The sequence below is a fragment of the Crotalus tigris genome, unplaced genomic scaffold (genome assembly GCF_016545835.1).
Source record: "Crotalus tigris isolate CLP2741 ecotype Arizona unplaced genomic scaffold, ASM1654583v1 scf7180000023829.5930981, whole genome shotgun sequence".
Lineage (NCBI taxonomy): Eukaryota > Metazoa > Chordata > Lepidosauria > Squamata > Viperidae > Crotalus > Crotalus tigris.
In genome coordinates this window covers 3672580-3697377 of record NW_024100213.1, presented here as the reverse complement: position 1 = coordinate 3697377, position 24798 = coordinate 3672580, and the positions used below count along the sequence as shown (strand labels likewise).

General features: G+C 37.8%; 2 protein-coding genes across 20 annotated transcripts in view; both read right to left on the bottom strand.

Moving 5' to 3' along the window:
• BIN1 (bridging integrator 1) overlaps positions 1-7094 on the bottom strand; it is a 113241-nt gene extending 106147 nt beyond the window's left edge. For 6 of the 16 annotated variants that reach the window (XM_039321875.1, XM_039321877.1, XM_039321868.1 and 3 more), the window contains exon 1: positions 6866-7091. In XM_039321875.1, coding sequence (XP_039177809.1) covers positions 6866-6946 — 81 coding nt within the window. In that variant the 5' untranslated portion in view covers positions 6947-7091. Of the gene's footprint in view, positions 1-6865 lie in introns of all 16 variants that reach the window. The other 10 variants (XM_039321866.1, XM_039321871.1, XM_039321863.1 and 7 more) reach the window with 4 other exon arrangements.
• Positions 7095-20882: 13788 nt separating this feature from the next.
• Positions 20883-24798, bottom strand: part of LOC120298276 (cytochrome P450 27C1) — a 29432-nt gene continuing 25516 nt past the window's right edge. For all 4 annotated transcript variants that reach the window (XM_039321838.1, XM_039321839.1, XM_039321840.1 and 1 more), the window contains exon 9: positions 20883-23111. In XM_039321838.1, the coding sequence (XP_039177772.1) occupies positions 22995-23111 (117 nt within the window). In that variant the 3' untranslated portion in view covers positions 20883-22994. The remainder of the gene's footprint in view (positions 23112-24798) is intronic.

Below are 24798 nucleotides of genomic sequence, written 5' to 3'. Positions count from 1 at the left end.
GGAAAAGCTGGTGTCGATTATATGAGCAGAAAGGTCAATAGACTGATTTGGTGTATGGTAGAATTGTAAGAATATATGATAGGCATTTTTAAGGAACTATTACTCCGCACCCAATCACTATTTACTTTATGTCTATGTCACAGATATCAAACTCATGACATGTTGCGACATATCATGACTGTTTTTGCATTGCCAGAGCTGCGGTGGGCACGGCATCCATATGATGCAACTGGACCACGGTTTGACACCCCTGATCTAGGTTGTTCAAGAAATACCCAAATACAGTACTGAATTCAGGGTTGACCTTTATGCACAGAAAGGAGGAACTGGAAGATAGTAAAGGAAGGCATGTCTATTCCCTCCCATCACACACTGTTCCAGGAAATCCTTGAACTCTTATGAGCCCTTTCATTTATATTCTGGAGCCAAAGCATGAAATCAAGAGCAGGAGATTGAAGTTGTTATATCAAATACCATTTTTTATATTTCATCTCCCATTATTCCTATATCTCATTGCCACCAAATTACAGGCAGCCATTCTAAGCAGCCTTGAGTTCCTATAAGACTTCTGAGTAACCATCTGTGAATTGCAGAAATGAACATTTGCCTTCTGGATAAATATAGCAGAAATCTCCTGCATCTGTTACACAGATGACTAAAAAATTCAACCACCTGTCATTAATTTTGACGTAGTTACTATGAGCTACACTAGATGACTTCATTGTTTCATTTCTAGTCCGTATTATAATTTATTTCAAATTTCTGTTTAATACAATCACTTTCAGAATTAAGTCCATAGATGTGGAGAAGTTTACAATGTTACAGAAAGCCCAAATGCTCCTATAGCTGTGGTTTTCAATCTATATGCCTATGGAAATTAGAGTTTATTTCTAAGCATGATAATCAAAAATTCCTCATTCTCTCTCAATTTTCTCTAGAGTTGAGCTTGTTGGGATATACACTGTATTTTCAAAGTCCATTCTCAGGTGATGAAACAGCACATAAAAGCATCCAAAAGGTCATAATAAACTGTTCCTATGCATTGCTAATTGCCAAGGAATATTCAGAAAACATTGTATTATATTCTGCCTTCCTCTGCTGTACAACATGAACTAGAATTCTGCAATACCTTGGCAGGGACAAGTGATAAAACAAGTATCAGAATCAACATGCAAGTATGCAAAGGCTTGATGTGCACCATGATATCACACACACCTCCAAATGTCATGATTTTGATGTAATCTCAATTTGCTGTGGATGTCTATGACAATACCAGAGTAGATTATAGAATTATCTGTAGGCAATTTAATTGGGGTAATCTTGGACAATAATGTTTGAGCATCATTACACTAAAAGCACACCCGGAATGTTTATATGCCATCTTAAGTCCATATCTTGATCTGTAAAGAGACAATAGAAAAGTAAAGGCTCAATTACACCTTAGTTCAGTAGACAACCCTGTATTTGAAACCCTGTATTTGAATTCTTGGAAAGCTGAAAAGGAGAAAATACACAAATACATCCTTAGCTTTATTTTTGTGGAAAGTTTACCAAAGCCAAAGTTCTTAAAACATTTACAAAATCATTTCACAATAATCAGTGATAGCATTCCAAGAACATGTTCATGGTCTAAAGCAGGGGTGTCAAACTCGCCACATCACGTGGCGTGTTGCGAAGTATCGTGACTTTTTCCCCATTGCTGGAGCTGGGGTGGGCGTGGTTTCGGAATGACGCATCCGGCCTGCGGGCTGGCAGTTTGACATCCCTGGTCTAAAGTAACCTTCTCCAATATGCATTAGGATTACATTTTCCAGAAATCCCAGCCAGCCATACCAAATGGGGTCCCAATGATTCTGGAAGACAATGGGTTATGGTAGAGAAGTAACTAGTACTAAGATACTCTTCACACTAAAATATTCTATGAACTTAATTAATATTTTCATGAGAAAGCAGAGGGATCTCCGCTGAAATCAGCATGAAGTTTATCAAAGAAAACAGGATGCAGATTAATCCTTAAACATTTCAGCTTCTGAAAAGCAAGCCAGCAATACCTTTCTATAATAAAATCATTTCCTTATTTTGCAATATATTTCACAAAGGGTAACTCCCAGAATAAGACTCAATAAATCTGTAAAGAGTTTAAAACAGATGTTTCAGATCAACTTTCATCAGCTCCTGCCAGCATGACCAACGACCAGAAACTGTGTAAATGTAGTTCACAACATCTGGAGGACATAAGATTAGTTTTTAACTAAAGATTTACTTTTTAAGACACTCTTGAGTCAAGCACAACTCCCCAGTAACTACATAAACATATTTTTTTCACAACAGAATGGAAATTGCTTGCTATTGTCTTCTTCTGAAATGTTTATTTATTTGGTTGGTTATTAAATTAATATCCACTGCAAGTAATCAAGCAGTCTCTTTGTTTACAACAAGCAAAACATAAATAACTGTTGCGATTACATTTTAAAGCATTTATGGTACAAAATAAAAACAACTCAAATCACGAGAACGTAATAATAATCAAACTATCAATAATCAATTGATCAAGGGCATTATTTGCATTATTTGAATCTCCTTAAAGCATCTCAAACAGTTCCATTTCAATTAACTTTCAGAAAATTAACAATGTGGGAGCAAGCCTGATTTCCATAAAATAGGCATCATCGCGGAAAAGCAATATCTACCCATTTCAGCCCCATTGCTACATTCAAAGTAGGAAATCATCTCCCAGAACATACAAGTCAGGTTGGTCAGTTCTGGGCTGCCAAAGGCAGTCCTACAAGTATCTCCATCACAGGCCACATATGGCTTTGCAGATAATAACCAACACTTTGGATTTTACCCAGAAACCAGAGGAAGATATTGCAGAACCCAAAGTACCAAAGTAATGTGATCATTGCAACCATAACTGGATCACTAATTCCTGAGCAACTGAAGCTTACGAGTGATCTTCAAAGGCAGTCCCATGCAGAGCACTTTGCAAAAGTTCAGGTGAGCAATGATGGCAGGATGCATCACTGTTGCAAAATCTTCAGGTAGGACTGCAATTGGCACATCAAAGAGAGTTGGGCACCTCTAGCTCACTAAATCATGAATCTGTTCTTTCAGGAGCAGTATCATCCCCATCAAGAGACAACACCAGAACTGACAGAAAACTTTGATGTACAAACAATCTGTCTTGACAGGATTCAATCTCAATCTATTCCATGCCATCCAGATCACAACTGTGCCATAAGAGATGCCATAAGCTTTCTTAACTTAACTGTAATTTTCAACACCTCTCTATTGCTGGAAATAGTTTATACCAAGACCAGACAACCTGTAGCCCTCCAGCTGTTTTTAAACTACAATTCCCTTTCCTTTAATATTTAGCTAGCCCATCTGCTGAGAACGGAATCACAAAATTCCTTTGCAAGACAAGCAGGAGAGCCTGGAACTGCCAGCTGTCTGCAAGGACAGCTGTTTGAAGTCAATTCAGTTAGCGCTTACAGACATCACTCCTTCACAAAAATCCAGAGAAGTCGAATGCAAGCCATGATAATATCCTGCATATCACCGTATCATTGCATAAATGTGTAATTTATATCATTTCCACAATGAAATCATGATGCATGTGCCATCACGTCCCTACTCCCCAGACACCTCTAAACATACATTTTGTCTTCATGTTTGAAGTCCTGCCCCCATTGCTGTTGGAGGGTGGAAGTGAGGCATGAAATCATGAATAGGAATTTGGCAAAGGTCTTTCTCCAGGGTGAAAACAGTTCCTGGCCATCTGGACAATTGGACAGTGAGATTTAGAAATTCCCCATTATTTCCTTCCCAAACCAAGATTTTTCATGCAAGAAAATCTCCAGGAAGGAAATACTGGCCATCCTCAGCGGGCCTCAAGAAGCCTTGCAGGGTCACACCCTGAACAGATGACTAGTGCCCAAGGGATGGAGAAAGTGTGATAGGACAACCAAAAGAAAAGGAAAACTTCCTCCTTATTCTACCAGATTAGTTGCATGGTGTCTATTAGGCTTTGCCAGGATGGTCAAGTGTCTGTGAACCAAAACAGGATAAGACTCAACCAATGCCAGGATTAGTGTTTAGTGTTTATCATTTCACTACAGCAGTTGTGGAGGTCCAAAGGCCAAATAGCTTCATATCATCCAATGAACAGTGCAGACAGTTGCACATTTGAACCTGGATCTCCCAAAACAAGGCTTGTATAGCAACAGCTGGTATAGAGGCAAGAGACACAGTGTAGTGAATTAAATTCTATGCTCCCATTTATTAATCCTAATGGTCTGAGAGAGGTTTCCAGTGGTGAAATACAAGTAGTCCTCATCACCACAATTGAGGCCAAAATTTCTGTTGCTAAGCGAAGCAGTTGTTAAGTGAGTTTTGCTCGCTTTTACAGCCTTTCTCACCACAGTTAAGTGAATCACTGCAGCTGTTAAATTAGTCACACAGTTGTTAAATAAATCCGGCTTTTCCCCATTGACTTTGCTTATCAGAAGGGGATCACATGATCCCGGGACATTGAAACCGTCATAAATACAGGCCAGTTGCCAAGCATCTGAATTTTGATCACGTGACCATAGGGATGCTGCAATGGTCGTAAGTGTGAAAAACGGTCATAAGTCATGTTTTCCAGTGCTGTTCAACTTTGAACAATCACTAAACAAAATGTTGTAAGTCGAGGACTCCCTGTATGCATTCTGCCCGTATTGAATGTCAGGCATAAAATGACTTTGGGGGGGGGGGGGAAATCTAGAGTGTGTAAGAAAAGGCAGTTTAGAAGCTTGTTACTACTGCTGGGAGATTTGGGATGGGGTCGGGCGGTGAAGTACACTCTGTCTCCGGCCAGATCTGAAGGAGCAGAAAAATCAGCCCGCTTGTCGCCCAACCAAAGACAACCAGCAACCCAGATCAAAACGGAGCGCGCGGTTTCTCTGCCTCTTCCCAGCGTTATGCAGCACTTCTGCTGTCCTTCCCCTGGCTGGCTGACCTGTGCAGGCAGCCTCTTTACGGCCGCAAGATGAGCGAGTCTGGTGGCTCCCACGGCCACCTTCCCCCCGCCCTCACTTGGCCCAACCTAAGCTCCCGCAGAGCCTCTTCAGAAAGCCGCTTTTCCCAAATAAGCCCCTTCTCGCGGCCTGACCTCGCACCTCAAGCCAAAAAGGGAAAGTCAAAAGGGCGGGGGGAAGAGAAGAGCCGGCTTTACGGGTAGCCACCGGGATTGCTTCGCTCTCCGCTCCAAAGCCTTCACTTCACACCTAAGGGGAACGGGGGAATGCAGCTTTCCCCGTGTTTCAAAGCCTGGAAGGGTCGGGGTGAAGCCTGAACTCGGGTTAGTCAGGCTGCAAGGAACCCCGGGGGCGGAGCCGGCAGTCCCAAGGCAGAAGCCGCGCTCCAGAGTCACTTCCAGGGGAAATTCCCCAGGGAGAATTTGCAATTGAAGCCTCTGCACCTTAAAGGAGAGAGGAAAAGGAGTGTGTGTGTGTGTGTGTGTGTGTGTGTGTGTGTGTGTGTGTGTGTGTGTGTGTGTGTGTGTGTGTGTGTGTGTGTGTGTGTGTGTGTGTGTGTGTGTGAAAAAACTGACAAGATCAGAAGACGGGAAAGGGAAATCTCGCCCGCCTTTCATCTGACGTAATTTTAGCCGCGGCCGATCGGTTTTTAACCCTCAAAAGATCGGCGATCTTTTCGCAGGTCAGCCCCATGTGTACGAAGCGGAGCTCGGAGGTGTTGGAGGCGAGGTCTTGGGGACTAGTCACAAGAAGCACCCTCTTTTTTTTTTTCCTCCAGCCGACCCGTTCTTAATCCCGTGCCGAGGCCTTGCCGGTTAACTAGTTTGAGATTTAAACCAAAACGGGTAGCGGAGGCTCGCTCAGCTCCGCCCCGAGCCGCATTCATTCTCTCTCGCTTCCACCGGAGCGTCCATAAATAGTCGCTGTCCTGCGTCAGTCAGGCAGCGCGCGAGCTTTTCTCCCTAATTTTTGCCTCGCTCCGAGCGCTGATTGCCAAAGCGGCAAGGGGAAGGGGGGGGCTCACTTCCCCCCCTTGCCAACGCCCCCGCGCGATGAAACAGGGCTTAAAAAAAAAAGGAAAAAAAAAGAGGGATCGGATGATCGGGATTATCTTTTGATCTATACAGCAGCGTGCGGAAAAGCGGGCGCCTATAATAACCTTCGCCGCTCCGCCCCTCGGCCGAGAATTTAACAGGGGGAGAAAAAAAAAAAAGACAACACTATAATCGCAATGATCAAACTCCAACTCAGATTCCCAACCTGGTGCTTTTCCCGATGTGTTAAGGCTACAGGCTTCCGACCCTTCCCATCTTGCGCTTTTAGTCGCAATCGCCCCGATACGGATTTGGAAAGAAGTCCCCTCCCCCAGTCTCGAAGTCTCCCCCACCCACCCCTGCCCCCGTGTCTTTGGGAACACGGGTGCAGGGGCTTTCCTCCCGCGGATCTTTCCTCCTTCCCATTCTGCTGAGCACCAGGACCTCAAAGCGAATGCAAAAAAAAAAAAAAAAAGCCAAAGCCAAAAAAAAAAGCCCCCCAAAAAGGCATGTGTAACGTGGTGGAAGGCGAAGGCAGATAGACAACGTGGCTGAGCTGTCAATGTCAACGAAAGGAAGCATACGGCGTGGGGGGGAATTACTGGAGAATGGTGTCTTATGTTGAACCCCCCCCTTCCGTATTCCACATAATCACAGCAATCGCAATAGCATCTCCCCCCCCCTTTTTTTTTTTCTTTTTGGCTCGGAGATGAGGAAGCGACCCCCGCAAATGCTCGGGTTAGATTAGCCTCCGAGAGCCTTCCCCGTTATATTTTCCGGATTTTTCTCTCCTGCCAGCCCTTTCCTTACCTTCTCTTGGGCCCTGGTGAGCTTCTTCTGCATGTTGCTGGCTATTTTCCCTGCAGTGACTCCCTTGCCCATCTCAGCCATCTTGCCGTCCTTTTTTTTTTTAATTTTATTTTAAATCTGTAGGACGGCAGTAAAATTAATCAGATTAAAGGAAGAGAAGAAAGGCTAGGAGCGAAAAAATGGCCATGGCGCTTCTCAAAAGCTTAGGACCAAGAGGATACAGCCTTTTAAAGAGACAGTACAAAACAGGCTCGGCAGCGTCTTAAAGGAACAGAGCACCCTGGTTTGAGCAGGGCTGCGCAGGAAGGCTTCTGTCTGTGAAATGGGATATCGTTGATATGGGATAAAAATAATCAACCCGAGAAAGAATCAGGATCCGATAGCATTTAAAATTTTTTTAAGAATCTGACTGACTAATGGCAAACCTATTGGCATATGGATTAGGGCTTTTAAAATATATTTTAAGAAGAATTTAAGAAGAATAACTACTTGTTTGTTTGTTTAGAATGCCATGCACTAGTCCACTGGGAAGTGACAACAGTAAGGCGTAAGTAACCATGAGTAGGCCTTCCCAACCCAGGAATGGGTGCAACTGGCACACAAGGCACGCTGTGCAAAGCACCCCTGGCCACAGCTGCCACCTGCTTTTCAAATAACAGCTTGTGAATCCAAGGGAAACCCATCCTCCCCTCAGACTGCACACAAAGTCTGAATAAAGCAGTGCCTCCATTGAAACCCAAAAAAAAATCATTATTATGGTTGGTTGCAGTCTGCCAGATGTTTAGACTGGATTTGACATTTTTATCCACCTATCAAATTCTTCCCAAGGACCTGAGATAGGCAGATGTTGTTGCTTCTTGGTGTTAAAGATATCATGCCAAGATGTAAGCTGTTCCAAGTAAAACTGGCTTTTGAAATTGACTGATGGTGATTTTATTAGTGCCAATGCTATTCAAGTGGAATCTTGGGTTCCTCCAGACAGGTAGTTCCAGATGCTGCCCATTCATTTTTTTTCTTGTGTTTTCATATAGCTAATGCAGAGAGAAAAGCTAAATGTGAGGGCAAAAAGGACCAAGTAATGCAACAGGTCATGATGTCAGAATGCAGGGACAAATGGGCAGAGTATGCATTATGAAATCACTGTGCATGTGTCAACATATTTCCATTACCTTGCATTCCATTCCATTCCCCACTCACCCATCTTTTTTATTAGTCATATCAATGTATTTTCTTTGTTTTCTTTTTTGATTATTTTGTTTTGTTTAAACTTCCTTTTTACTTCTTAGCTTTCGTTTATGGGTGTGAGCCACCTGGAGTAGCCCCATGGTGAGTTTGGCAGCAAATAAATTTAATAATAATAGTAATAATGACTATGGAATAGGCCAGCATCCATTTTTGGTACCATCTTGATGTGTGGACTTCAACTTTCAAAACTACAAGCAATGGTTATGATGCTGAAGAACTCTGGAAATTGAAACCTACACATCTGGAGGATACCCAAATTGTAAAATGTTGGGTGGGATAGGTTTTGTCATGAAGCTGCTGCCTCACACTCAAGTTCTCATTAAAAATGTTAAATAGTCTATAGCATTTTATTTGCATTGAAAATCGTCCAATTGTCTTTGGTTGAGTTAACACAATATCCTAAATTAGATTGCAAAGGCCACAAAAGGGAAATTTAGAGATTAGTGGTTATCTACCCTAGCACACTCTATTACATCATTTATCAGTTGTGATTGTTTCAATAAATTATGACTTAACAAACTGTGGCCTAGTTTGTACCAATCTATACATGAGGTGCATAATCATCTGTAACAGTATGGAGAAAGTTAAAAAGCAGAGATAATGTTGTCCTAGGCAAAAGATTAATCCATGTGGACACATCGGTACCAGTGAGCAATGTATTGAACTAATTTCTTTTACTGCATGGGCATTCTGAGAATCCTAACTGTCAATGCACAGGAATGCTTAATGGGCTGAAAAGACTGAGTTCTGTACTGCTAGCCACAGTGCACTTTGGGTTAATACAGGCCAGTCAGTCTCTTGTGGGGATAAAATATGCAGAGAAAATCACCTTGAGTTTTCTGAGAAAATGTGGAACATTATGACAATAAAGAAAAAATATAGATATGTCTGGAGGGCATCTGATTTAAAAATAGTCTTCTTTAAAACAACTGGACATCTTTGTTGTTGGTTTTTCCTTGAAAACATTTCACTTATCATCCCAGAAGCTTCTTCAGAACTTCAGCAAAAACTTCAAGGGGAAAAAATAACTCCAAGAAATTCCAGTTTGCCTTTTGGAAAAGCACATTTGGGACAACTATGACCTGGATGATTAGAATCTCCATAGACATTCTTCAAAACAGGTTCAACTTCTGGTGATTTCATGGACACATCTGCACAACTTTCTTAATAAGGTAAGGACATGATTTGCCATTGCCTTCTGGAATATATTTTTGATTTCCCATTGTAGTCTATAGTTCTAAATTTGCAATTTGATCCACACCCTAAGCACAAGCAACCCTGCTTAGCTTTCTTTAATTTATACCTTTACTTTTTTCAAATAAAATGATGAGTAAAAATGAAAGATTACCAAACTAGTCACCACACACACACACACACACACACACACACACACACACTCAAACAGCAAAGACAAGGGACTTGAAAAAAAAAAAAAAGACTATCACCTAGAAACTGCATTTCCGTCTGTTGTCTCCATAACAACAGTTGGTTAATCCTGTCTGCACACTATGACAGGTAATAAAGTAGAGTCCAAATATTTATAGGAATAACTTGATAGTATAAGTTTATATTATATACTATATTTACTTTATGGTTTAAAGTGGAAAGACCAGAGAGTCATATTTCAAATTACCCCATCCATTTTTGCTATAATCAATTTGGGCTGAATGCCCAAAAGCTGGAATTTTCCTTCAAATCAAGGAATCAAATCAAATTTGTTCTTTAATAAGAACAAAATTAAAGCTTGCTGCAACAAACGCTCAAAATCCACATCCTTTCTCTAATATTTCTATGCTCCCAAACATAACTGATAAAAAGAATATTACTGAACACTTGCTCACAGGGCAGTTGATATAGGATTGCAAATTTAAGCAATAATTAAAGACTTTTCTTCAAATCTAATTATGCAGGAATACATCTCCATGAATTGTAAACAGGTAGCCCTGAGAAAGGATGCACATTGCACCAATCTGTTGTTTGAAGAAGGCCAGAGGACTTTGAATATTTTAAATCTTACACTCAGTTGTGTTACTTTGTGATATATAGACAATGAATGCAATAGATATGTAATTAGAGCTGGTTTTTAATCTTGTTTTCTTATAACAATACTGTATAGTTTGTATTTCATACTACTGTTTATAGATTTGGATATGCTATCATTTTGTGTGTGCATTCATTCTGTAGTTATTTTTCTGAAAAACAACATGTGAAGAACTAATATTTATGGCTGATCCATCAGCAGGAAGAAATATTAATCCAGCAAGCTTCATAGTGAAAGGCTTATTTATTTACTCTCATTGTTAAGAATTTCCTGTTATTAACGAGTTACCTGCCTGGCATAGGTTGGTCTGTCAGAGGCCACAATGATATCACACAGAGACATTGTGCCCTGATTCTTTTTAGTTCTTTTGTATTTGGTACAATGTTTGTATAAATTGTTGACTTGAAGTGTATCCAGATTGAAGAAGGGAAATCAAAAGAATCCTTCAAGTTGATGGGAGATACTATTCAGATCTATTATAGTAGTAAGGAAACGTCTTAAGTTAGAATCTATTTAGAAATCTGTACATGTCTGTGTATATATTCCAAAAGAAGGGAAAGAAACAAATAAATAGTAATCAAATTATCTTTATAACATGACATAATTTAATATTGCTTGTTCTCCTGCTTTTTATGAGTAGCATCTGTTCAGTTATTAATACTGGCCTGTGTCCTGCAGATTCCACTTTTTCAGTTCTTAACACAATCTTTGAATTAGGCCAGTACGGTACATTTTGTTTGGTAACATTATTTTATGAAAACTCTGGAAAATAAGTACTGAACCATTAGGAGGTGACGTGTGACAATACTATGACCCCAATATAAATAACCAATCACAAATGAAATTGGGGAAAATGTTGATGATCTTTCAACATACAGTAAAAACAAAAAGATGCTTTTTTTTAAATGAAGGGATCTATATCCTGTGGGGATTTGTTGTTCAGTGACTAGTATGTGAGCATGTGACTTCAAAACAAGCAATGTATCACATTAAGAGAAAATAAGCAACTGGCAAGACTTGAATTATGAGTCACCACTTCAGTGACAAATAGTACAGATTATTCCAGGACTGCTATGAGGAAGGTGGAAATGGAAATACCAGTAAAATTGTAAAAGATTAGATTAGGGGATTCTGATTCCAAATGAATCACTTTCCTGCTTTGTTGTTTATTTGTGGTTCACAAAAGAACTATGCAGGATTTCCAAAGATGCCCTGGGCTAAGAGATGGCAAACAGAAACAGCAACCATTGTCTGCCTTTATATCATTTAGCTCTGTGGAAATTGCGGTTGGAAATGGCTGCTGCATATAAAATTCCCCAATAATTAATGTAACATGCAGGTTACATACAGATTACATGGAATAGCACCAGTCAATGGCTTTTGAGAGGATACAAGAATTTAGAATTAACTATTCACCTTTTCAAGCCCATCAAGACTTGATATTTTTGTGTAATATTGTTGGTGCTTCTGGCAGGCCATATCAGGAAGGTAACAAATTAATAATAGAAAAATGCATCAATAATGGGAGCCAATTATTTGAAAAACAAACCAGAGAGAAAATACTATTAAATAAATTCCAGCCACAGATACAGCTCTTTTGTGTGTATCAAGCATTTTACACTATAGCTGCCTGTGTATTCAATACGTTATATCTACTCTGTGTAATATCATAGTGGCCTCTGACAGACCAACCTATGCGGGCAGATACTCTAAATTCATGGAATAATTAATTCCCCAGTTTAATTTTAGTATGTACAGTATTTATTACTTTTCCTGTTACAGCAACATATGCTGTATAATGATGAAAACTTATGGGAGTCCAGCTCAACAATATTTTTGTTTTGATAATAGCTTGGGTTATATCTATTGCTTGGTCATAATATTATCTGTTTGGCCTTCAAGTTGGAAAGATGTATATCCATCATGGTTAAGTAAAATGTGTGAAGCAGGCCAGTGTTCGTGAATGACTCAATGTTTAAAATGGCATCATTTGCTATATGACTTCTAGTTTTCAGGAATGTAAAAACTGAAGCTAAAATCTGATAAGATTTCCAGGGTTATAGAGCAGCATCAATTGCTTTTTGAATTAAAGTTATAAGACAAATATAAAATACGTAGTATATAAAAATATACAGTATGTATCAGAGGTATATCAAAATATACATATTATTCACTTAATAAATTACCCCTGCAATTGCTGGTTTAAAAGTGACAACTTACTAACAATTGGAAGCAAGGAAATTGCAAGCACAAGAAGCACGTAACAGGATAAAGAAACACAGATGAGGTAGGCTTAGAGGAAAAATGGTAAATGTATGAAACAAAGGGGAAAAAAAGCTCATGCAAGGTAGAAATTTAAGAGCATCCAAAATAAAATCAAAATTTTCACCATAATCTGAATTTTTCCAATTCTGAAAGTATGCTCATGATTTCTTCCAGAATTCTAGAGATTTTTCACTCCAGCTAACTTGGATTGGTCCTATCTACTCATCTCCTTCTCTTGGGAAGATTCTTGAAACCTCTTCTGGCTTATTAATCACAAGATGGGAAAGAGAATTAGGTTTTGTTGGGTTTTGGAAATAGTAGTTTGATTGAGGGCTGATTATAAATTGTTGAAATGGATCTATAAAGAATTCACCTTGACTATTTAGAAAAATCAATTTAACTAGAGCAATCCACAAGTTCTGGCACAAAATTCATCTGATAGCCTGAAATAGTGAGGTAGAACAAATGGTATAATTAGGGAGTTATCTTCATACACATCTATCTGCATACAAGATACTTTGATTTGGGTGACTAGTGGTGGCCTTATTGTTGGGTTACTCTGCTCTGGAAGCTGCCTAGGCAATCACTGAATGGAATACTCTCTTTCCTGTCCCTCTCTGCTGTTACCCACACCCACCCTTGCAATCGGGCAGGTAGGGGAGAGTTCATGAGGGGCCTGTATGGCATGAGCACTAGAAGGCTTGAAATGGTGGCTGCTGGGCAGGGGTGGGGATGAGGAGGGGAATAGCACGAGGCCAGGGTGCATGGGGACATGTCAGAGTGAGAGTGAGGAATGGCAAAGTTCAGAGAGGGCATGAAGGAATATGTGAGGGGCACAATGAGGCTGGAGATGGTATGAGGAAGTGTGCAAATCGCTAGTGTGGTGCAAAGTACAGAGGGTCTGGGGAAGGGTGCACAGGAGATTTACCCTAGCAACTTGTGACCCTCCTGCAAGTTTCTCCATTAACATTCTGGAAAAGGCAGCAGGGAATCGTGACCACAGGATGCTGCAGCAGGTCTAAGCGCAAGCCAGTTGCCAAGCACCCAAATTGCGATCATTTGACCACAGGGGTGCTGGGATAGCAAGAACTCAGGACCAGTTGTAACTATTATTCATTCAGGGTTGACAGTTGCTGAATTAATGGTAATAAGTTGACGGCTATCTCTATATCATTCACTTATTTTACAGAAATTTGTTTCTATTTTTCCTAAAAAATCAGATATAAAGCTAGACATCCATGCTTAGTCTAAACATTCATTTTAGGATTAGGATTTTTAAAATTAAAAACAAATAGCCATGCTTTGTTTTAAATAGATACAAGCAGCTTTTTGAATTCTGAATGTACATGAAGATGCCTCTCGTGAAATCTTTAGAAAAGTTGTGCAAATTTCATTGGAACTGAAAAGACGGTGTTTCTCTCTATAATACTAGATACTATATTAACTGTGGACACAAGGACACAAGTTTCCTGCATTGCTATTTTTTTTTGTTATTGTCCATATTAGACATATGGGAGTAGAAATTCTGGGATAAATACTATATTATATACAGTATCTCCTGATGTCAAATGATGATAAGCTGGAAAAAGATCCCTAGATGAAATCTGAAAACAACTGAGGTTGAGGGTGTTAAGACCAGCAGAATGATAGCTGTGTTAAAGTTGAGAGGCAATGAAAAATAGTCTCTGCAGCCATAGTATTCCTATCTTTCTGCTCCAATTACTTCTTTGCCCATTTTTTCCTGCTTATTGTAGCATGCAACATTGTAGCTGCAATTTGCAGAATACAGAAAAAAGGGTTATGTGAAAAGATGACTGAAATAAAGAAGCACAGACCAATTTTTAGCCTACATATTTCCTTTCTTCTTCTGAACAAGCTGATTATTAGTGAGTTAACTCTGATGAGTTAAGTTAGTGATATTTTCTAATGCCCAATAGCCAAGAGCCTTTCAGATATACCTTAAATATTTTTTGAATAAATTAGTAATTGGACAAAGAAGATAAAAATAATTTTAGAAATCATATTTTTAAAAATAATACTCTTTCTGTAACTTCCTTGTGGCAATTTTAGTTTTTAGATCATTTGAAATAGTAGTGTTGTAAGGAAGCTTTACTTCAGGGCTTAAATCACAATCTAAACTACGGTATATCAGAAGATAACAAATACTGGTCAAGAAAAAGCCTGCATAATATCACCATGAAAAGCTGAATCTTGCCAACTACTAATCATTCTCCAGATATTAAAACCCTTCATGGTTCAGTAAGATAAATTAAATACCAACTTAATCTTCTGTTCCTCTTCTGATTCCCCCAAGGCTATCACTGAAGTTCTACTATCTAAAGTGCATTTGATGTTATTTACTTAAAGTCAGAATGCTAATGAAAAGGTATTTTCTTTTGTTTGAACTCCAGAGGTTTCAGTTTGCTCCTTTGTGTAAATATGTGGAAAGCTTATCAACTCTCAGGTTCTTTCATAAATACACAGACTTTAGCACTGCATGAAATTAAAATTCAATCATCCTAAGCTTTTTCGTTCAGAAATAAGACTCACTGCATAACATTGGACCTACTAGGTAAATGAATACAAAATAGTTGTTGGAATAAGGCAATTGCATAAAGGAAGTTTAACCAATGAATTATGATAAAACCATATAACAACATTCTTCTCTCTCTTTTTGCCATAAATATTAATAGATAAATCACTATCTAAAAACTGCTAAAGGCAGTAGGAACTGCAAAAAACAATCTAACATCAATACCTTGGAAGATCCTGGAAAAGATAATAAAAAAAAACAGATCTGCGACCAACTAGAAGCAAACAAAATTATAACAGGTAGCCAGCACAGGTTTGTTAAAAACAGATCATGCCAAACCAATTTTATTTCATTCTTTGATAAAGTGACCAAATTAGTAGACCAGCAAAATGCTGTGGACACCGTATACTTAGATTTCAGTAAGGATTCAACAAAGTAGACCACAATCTACTGCTTGGTAAGCTAGAAAAAGGTGGAATAGACAACATCACTACTAGATGGATCTGTAACTGGCTGACAAACTGTACTCAGTGAGTAGTCCTCAATGGTACTACATCCACATGGAGAGACGTAAGCAGTGGGGTACCACAAGACTCTGTATTAGGCCCAATACTGTTCAAAGACTAAGATGAGGGAATAGAAGGGGAACTCATCAAATCTGCAGATGACACTAAACTGGCAGGAATAGCCAACATTCCAGAAGACAAGCTCAGGATTCAAAAAGATCTTGACAATCTTGAACAATGGGCCCTATCCAACAAAATGAGTTTTGATGTGGAGAAAAGCAAAGTTTTACATTTAGGCAGGAAAAATCAAATACATAAATACAGATTAGGTGAGACCTGGTTCAAAAACAGTAACTGTGAGAGGGACTTTGGAGTCCTAATGGATAGTCACTTTACTATGAGCTAGCAATATACAGCAGCAGCCAGAAAAGCTAATACAATCCTGGGTTGTATAAACAGAGGCATAGAATCAAGATCATGCAAAGTATTATACTGCTTTATAAAACCCTAGTGAGGAAGGATTCGAGGAGGACGGTTGGGATTATAGGCTAGTGTTAAGATAGAAATATATGTAATTTTAGAATAAGTTTTGTATATAAAATTTAGATGTATATTCAGAGATGAAGAACCAATTGTAAAATGTGGAATAATTTGATAAGAATGTATATACTGGAATGTCACGTTATATCCAATGTTTTTTTTAACTGTATTATAAATAAAATTTTGAAAAAAAAAGAAAAAAACCCTAGCGAGACCACATCTGGAATACTACAACCAATTTTGGTCACCATACTACAAAAAAGATGTTGAGACCTTGGAAAAAGTTCAGAGAAGAGCAACTAAGATGATCAAAAGCCTGGAGACTAAAACATATGAAGAACGGCTGCAGGACGTTGGATTTGGCTAGTCTAAAGAAAAGAAGAAATAGGGGAGACATGATAGCAGTATTCCAGTATTTGAGAGGCCGCCACAAAGAAGAGGGTGGGGGGTCAAATTATTTTCCAAAGCACCAGAGAGCAGGACAAGAAACAATGGTTGGAAACTAATCAAAGAGAGAAGCAACCTGGAATTAAGGAGAAACTTCTTAACAGTGAGGACAATTAACCAGTGGAACAGCTTGCCTTCAGAAATTGTGGGTGCTCCATCACTGGAGATTTTTAAAAAGAGGCTAGACAGTCACTTGTCTGAAATGGTATAGGTTCTCCTGCTTAAGTGGGGGGGTTGGACTAAAAGATCTCCAAGGCTCCTTCCAGATTCTAGTCTAGTCTAGTCTAGTCTAGTCTAGTCTAGTTGACAGGCAATTCTGGCAAACTGTTGTCCATCAGAGTTGGAAACAACTAAATATGTGAACAAGAGAAATTACATGTTACAAAAGCTATGTAGAGCAGGGTTGTTGTTGTTTTTATTCTGCTCAATGTGAATCTAGTCAAACACTTTATATCTTATTGGAAAACAATCCTTTGGGAGATCCTAAAGTACATTCTAATGTTAGGCCAAAACTCCTTTGTGGATTTGACAGTACATATTAGTATCCAGACTTTAGCTAACAGTCTAGCTCCAGGAAGCAAGCTTCTAAAGTCTTTATGGACTTTACTTATTTAAATAATTTAGAGAGCCACCCATCTCATAGCAAAGACTATGTCTCCTTCAGAGTTTTTCTGACTCAGCATCTGAAGTCTAGTAGCATGATGAAAAGTATAAAGTAAGATTCTGCATTTGTAGTGTAGTTTACGGGTATCAAACTCACCATGTCACATGATATATCGTGACGTATCGTGACTCTTTTTGCATGGGGTGGGCACGGCTTCAGTATGATGAAACTGGCCCATGGGCTAGCAGCTTGACACCCCTGGTGTAGTTGGTACTGTAGTTTACCCTTTCACATGATTATACCCAACAATCAGACCAAACAATGAGTAGTAGTAAAGGGAAGTAATTGAAAGCAAGTACACAGAAATAAGGAGAGAAAATAAAAAGAGCAAGCTCTTTTTTAAACAAAAATAGCAGTATAGGGCAGATTTGATATACTCTCTTTGGTTTGGAGTCATAAGCAGTAGCTGAGAATACTTTTAAAGAATACTTATCTAAGTGGGAATATCCATTTTATTTACAAGAGACCACACAGAGAATAAAGATTTCTTCAAAAAATAAAAGAACACATCTATTAAACTGTTTATATATAGTAGCATGAGTGAAGATGGAAAAAATGTATAAGCTGGAGACAGTACCCTTCATGAAACTTAATTCTGCAACTAAATAGGCTCTTTCTGGTCATCTCCAAGGAATGTATATTGCCTTCTGCCAGTAATAAATGAGCCCTTGCTATTAGATAAGTCTTTTAAAGTAACTAATCTTTCATAGAATAAATATGTAAATGAAGTAGTTCCTTCATTCCATTCAATAATATTGATCCATGCTTGACTTATTCAGCTGATCAGAAGCTCCAGAAGCAGGGTAGAAAAATTTAATTTCCATTTGGATACATTGTTACTAGGGATGTAACAATCTTTTTACAAATATAAGTAAACATACAAAAAGCAGAAAGGAATATTAATAGACTATTATAATTAGCTAAAGGCAATTATAGGTTTGTGGAACATTAGACAGGCTTTTTTTATTTCTTCATTAATTGCACTGTATTTTTTAGCTTCTATCAAATGTGTGTGAGGGAGTGTTCTTTTTTAAATAAAAAGAATCTTTGTGCCCCTTTCAGTCAACTCTAAAACCAGCATCATATCTGATCGTTTAGTGAACAATCAGATATATTAAGACATTTGATTAACTGCTTATTTCATTCCCTTCCCCCAAAAGAGTTCCCCTTAAGTTGAAAAGGATAAGCAAAAACATCAACTGAAACTTTTTTTCTTAAGTTGAAATTTCTTTTTCTTTCAAGAATAGAAAAAGACACTCTGGCAGACCTTTAATGTGGAAAAGAATGTGTAGCTTTTCCACAGAGAAAAAAATAGGGCTTTATAACACAAATGGTTCAGAGGCAATTAAAACTGATTTTTTAATTTTAATTTTCTGCATAGCTTTAGAATACACAAGGAACCATATATTTAAATTGCAGTTTAAAAAGACACCTTGATAACATTTTCTTACAAATTAAAGCTGATCAAATTGTTTTCTCTGAAGTTTTCATGTAACCACCTAATTATAGTAGAGAGGAAAAATTGGTTCCAGCTGCTCTGCTAAGATTCACTGGTGTTTTTTGTTCCTGAACTACCCATTCATCCATCTATCTTAGCTGATTATAGAAGCAGCATCCTTCTGGAAACTGCTTTAAAAATTAGCATCTGTTTTTTTTTTTCTTTTTAGTCTTTATTATCCATCCACTTTACATTTTGTCCATTTAGATTACATTTATATCCCACCTTTATTTTGCACAATTCAAGGTGATACCCATAATACTCCCACCTATTTTCGCAACAATACTCATTCTGTGAGGTCAGTTGACTGAGAGAAAGTAAATGACTCAAAGTCATCCAATCAGATTTCATGCCATACACACACACACACACACACACACACACACACACTGCTTTTTTTGTTTTAAAAAAAAGGATGCTGGAACTCACACACCTCATACAGCCCGCCTTGCCTACCCTACAAGGTTCCATCCAAAAAAGGTGCCGGAACTCCGTTCTGTTCTATGACAAAAAAAAAAAGCTGTGTGTGTGTGTGTGTGTGTGTGTATGTATGCATGTATGTATGTATGTATATGAGAGAGAGAGACCACTTTGAGCATAAAATAAATTTAGGAATGAAGATGAATAAGCAGAATAAACAATAGCCCCATCTGGTGGTACTTTGCGTATCTATTTAAAAGAATCTCTTCATGAATTTAGTTTAGGCAGTGATGTGCTAGAATATATTCTGTATCATTTAATGTAAATATATATTTATGTTTACCATTAAAGTACAGGAGTTTCCCTCAAGAACAGACCCTTTTCCCTCAATAACATTTATAATTTATACAAAAATCAGATATTTCATATTAATCCGTAATAACCAGAGTAACAGTTCCTAGCAAAAAGACAAAAGAAGTTAAATGTAAAGAAACTCAACTGGATATGTACTCGATCATTAAGTACTAAATATAAGCAGTGTTTCTAGAAATATTGGAAAGCTGTAGGCATCCCAGAGATGAACTGCTTAAATCTGGATGTCCAATAGAGTTTTCTATATTTTCTTGCTACCATCTACTGCTCTTCTGGATTTTTGCAGCACAGAACTATTATATATTCATTATAGCTGAAGTCTACAGTTTTTCTTCCACATTTCCAGCTTTACTATAAACTACATAAATGAGTGTTACCTGTGTTTAAAAGACAGTAACTGGAAATCCATGACACTTTGTTAGTCAATCAATATTATATTAGTGAGTTAATGACCAGATCTTTTCCCCACTCTTCTACTGCCAATATATTGATTTACTCATTTCACATACCAGGCATTACAGCCAGTGGCTCTTTTGTTGTTGATAATGATTTTGGTAAATACTAGAAATAGTTAAATATTGCCTAAACGTATCATGACACTGCCAGCTAAAAATGAAAAAAACCTTTAACTCTTCAGAATGGTGAAAAAAATATGAACTAAAAAAAGAATGAGGGTCAATTGAAATACTAAGTACACTGAGAATTTGTGAGCATGCCTATAACTACCTATCATTTCCATTACCCAAATCTTCAAACAAAACTTGATGGCAATTATCTCAATATCGGCAAAACTCAAAAGACATAGAATGCTGCTATGAAAACTGAATCCCTTGGGCAAAACTAATGGGAGTTGGATGATGAAGAAGTTCTCACCAAAGGCAGAATGGACCACTTATAAGTTCAGCAGAGCTGTAGCCTTTCAAGTGAAAAGACCAGCTTTGTTGCAGTTTTGGATACACACAGCAGAGACATTAACAAACCATTTGGCTTCTTGATACAGTTAGCATGATGAGATTGGACAACATGAAGCTGCTCCTGAACTGATGAATCCCACCTTTTCTCCAAGAACAGAAGGTGGAGACTTTAATCCTCCTCAACTTGTAATAACTAGGATAACAATCCTAGAATGTAAGTTGGATGGATAATGAGTGATTGGCTGAGCCACATTTCATATCTGAGGATGGATTAATAAAATGCTCTATTATAAGATGATATTGATCAATCTATTAATTGAATTACAATGCTGAATAATAAAATGATCAGTGAAACAAAATGGAAATATATCACTTGAAACAGAAAAGAGTTATATGGGTATAGTCTTTTTTATGGACCTATAGACAGAATTAGCACTTTTTCCTCTTCAGTTGATTGACCCTTATATAACAACTGCTCAGTTCTTTTTTTGTTGCGATAATATTTAAGGAACACATAGAATGTTATCAAAATTATTAATTTTATTGTATTGTTAACATATGCCCTCCTGAAACTCTTATATAATAGGAATTAACATACAAAATAGTCACCAGTAAATTTACAATTGTACCAGTAAATATTACAGTCTTAAAAAAGCTAATAAAATAGCCTAAAATTCAGGTCCATATGGTATCCAAACTGAGACTCAGACTTTGTTCTTTCATTCCACCTCAGGTAAAGAATCTGCTGAAAGCAAGTTTACATAGTGAAGCTAAGTAAGCTTTTTGTTGCACTCTTCTCTCTAGGGTCTTGGACAATTGGCATCAGCCAGATTACTGTGCTCACTTCTCCGTGGGCCCCCACCACAGCCAACCTACCACCAGCATTTATGTTCAGCAGGCTCTCCAACAGCACTCCTTCCCCAGCAATAGTCTGCTGGCAGTCCTGCCCTGCCCCTACTCCCGGCTAAGTCACTGAGGAACGCTTCTTCCTAGGCATTTCACTACACGGACTGGCACTGGGAGGCTCATTTAAGTGTCTTGTGCAGCAAAATACTCAGTAAGAAGTGTCCCTTAGTGACTCGACCAGGAGAAGAGGCCCACCAAACATAAATGTTGGTGGTGGGTTGGCTGCGGTGGGGGTCCTGCAAAGAAGTGGGCACAATAATCTGGACAACACCAATTGTCCCATTCTGTCTCTCTGGAGACCATCCAGTGATATACAGAGAGAAAGCTGGGCATATTCTTATACATTTGGAAAATAAGTACAAAGCTGAGATTAGTGATAACAGATAAAATAGTATCAGGTGTGTCCTAAATTACTAATGTAAATATTTTGAACTAAATAACCTTTACCTAGTAAACCTATACTGTAGTCAGTGTGTCATTAAATATGTATGCTCCATTTTGATAGCAAAATGTTTTGTTAAGAGACATAAAATGGTTTAGTACAAGGTTTTTAATTTAATGAAACTTCCTCTATAAATACCATCTTGCTGCAATCTGTCTTATCACAATAAAATCATTCAAACACAACCTTCTGGTATTTACTAGCTATATAATTGTGCAAACAATTAGAAAGTGTCTGTCTTTTGAATATGCAAAACTATGTCATTATCTGTCTATCCTAGAGAGGGCAGTAGCCCCCACAAATAGTAAATTATAAAAGCAAGCAATTAAAAAAAAGAATGCAAGGCTACTAAAGTCAATTTTTATTTTAAAATGAAAACTACATTTTAAAAAGACATTTGTATTTTCAGTCAATAAAAATGGACAAATATAAAAATCGATTCTTTTTACCATTTATATTGCTTAATTCTACAAAATTGTATATGTTATTTCCACCACAGCTTTTCAGGGAACAAAGATCAGCCCTCTGAATAAGCACAAGCTATAGATTTCAGAATTTTCTTTAAGACCTCTTTATATTTGGAAATAAAGCTTAGTCAAGACAGAAATTTCTGAAATTACACTGAAGAAAGGACACAGAAACGGTAAATACATTCCATCACATAAAGAATGTTCTTTTTTCAAAGATTTTACATGAGGTATGTGATAACTGAAACTATTCTAACTTGTAAATTTGTTACCATTTAACCATTTATAGATAAACCATTAACTCTTTTTAAACTGAGAAGAAGGATTTAGTGATCAGTAACTAACATGAATATATTTGAGGCTACTAAAATAAACGTGTTGATTCTTGTAAAGAATTTTCTAGAAAAGCGATACAATAAAATTTGTGCTTAAGGATTCTAATAGGGCTATGATCTCTACAAAAACAGTTCAGGAATACACTGGTGTGAGTTTGAAACATCTCTCTTCTGTTCATTAAAGCAGATCCTCCTTTTTCAAGCTTTAATGAATAAAAGAAAGGTGCTCATGGGAGGTCCAAGATACTTCTTCCAAATAATTTTTGAAGCACCCACAGCCCAAATGCTGGATAGTAAATTGATGCATTAGTTGCCTTTACTATATCTCTCAGAGATAAACAAAATTCTGAGCATATAAAAGGATTGTTTTGATACTTACATAACATTTTGTGTTATGTATAATACTTTTCAGGAAACAGATATGCTTCTGTGAAGGCATCTAAAGCTTAGAAGGAAAATCCCATAATGGCTAAGAGAAGCTTCAGGAACTTTGCATCAAAGCTGAAACTGGAGATCTTCTTAACATTACTGCTCTCATTTCCTGTCAGCAAATTTCACATTGATGGAATCTGCAGGCGTCAATAATCCATGAGTTTTGGCAAAAACTGATTTAGTTTTTGGAGATCTTTTTATTTCAAAATGCTGAAGTAACTAATAGGAAAAATGGAATAATATCAGGATTAATAAAAATGAAATATCAGAAAGGCAGCAATAATAATTAATAGTTCTAGAAGTCCACATCTTATAAAATATACTACACATTGTATTTATTTAATTATACAAAGACCAAAACAAATATGCCGGAAAAAGATAAAAGAAGAAAAAAACCCATTGTTAAAAAACAAAACCTATATACAGAAATGTATATAGAAAACTTTCAAAAATTAAAAAAGTACAGTTAACTATCTGAGAATGAGGGTAATTGAAACAAATAAGGTGACTCTTCTAGAGCTACGTAATGATCAATGAGCTAAGAGGAGGACGGAAAGGGTTAAAAAAAGGCATTACAGTATTAGATTGACTCACAGTGCCATCTAGGAAGGACAAGACAAAGCACATGAGAAACTGTTTGCTCTTTCCTCCAGTGCAGGGTTTCATTCCAATATAAAATTACAGATGATGAAACCTCAAATAATGAGAAAATGCCAATAGAATGAGATTACTTTCCAAAGCCTATATAGTCCTCATCCACTTCTCATCTCATACAAGTGTTCTGTTCCATTTTGATGTTCCCAAATAGTGTCAAAAATGTGAAAAAAGTTTTGATGAATGCTAGAGCATGGCCTTTTCTTCTTATCTTCTGGCCTACTCTCCATAGATGTGACCCTATTAGTATTTAGAGATCGCTTTAAATTATCATGGCTTTTAAAAGCCCTAGATAAAGTCAGTTGCTGGGCTTCTCTAGGGAAATTCTGTGCGCATTACACTTTGATAATGCTAGAGCTGCCCTTTAGCAATGAAGCTGGATATAGATTTTCAAACAAGCTTAAGTAAGGAGTGACACTCCATTATTTATCATTTGCTCCCCAAAAGGTCTCTTCCAGCCACATATTTATCATCCATTCCAATTTTAAAATTACATTTAGCCTTCACTTTAGCCAGGTTGGATTCTATGCCCTCAGCAGTCATTTTGGATGTTTTAAAGGCACTCCTATGCATTTTTGGTTATGTTCATGAATCATGGTGATGATTCAATAGAAAAAATAGGCCATATGCCAGTGATGGCGAACCTTTTAGAGACCGAGTGCCCAGACTGCAACCCAAAACCCACTTATGCATTGTCAAGTGCCGGGTGAGTGTGGCCTATTGGCTGGGTGTTGCCAATTGGGTGGGCGTGGCCAATTGGGTGGGCGTGGCTGCAGTGGTAATGACAGACTGGGTGGGACTAAAAAATTCAATCAATCAATTCCAACTTTGCAAGATCTTTTTTTTTCCGGCGAGAAGTTGAAATTGACTGATTGAACCTTTTTTTTTTTTTTTTTTGCACATGGCGGCAGAAGCCTAAAATGAAAAGGTTTTATAAAACCCAGCTGAAGGCCTAGGACTGGGACGATGGCGCGCGTGCCCACAGAGAAAGCTCTGAGTGCCGCCTCTGGCACCCGTGCCATAGCTTCGCCACCACTGCCATATGCTATTATAGTATAAGGACTAGACAGAACCTTATATATCTTGCCTTGAAGACATTTTCAGGTAAGGAATGTGATTTGTATTTAATGCTACTATTCTCAGACAAGGATTCAAAAAGAACATCTCAAGTTGCACGGTTCTGTGCTGTCATTGTATGACACACTGTACCATTACTTAAGATTGGAACTTCTTCTAATAGTATTTTATTTGG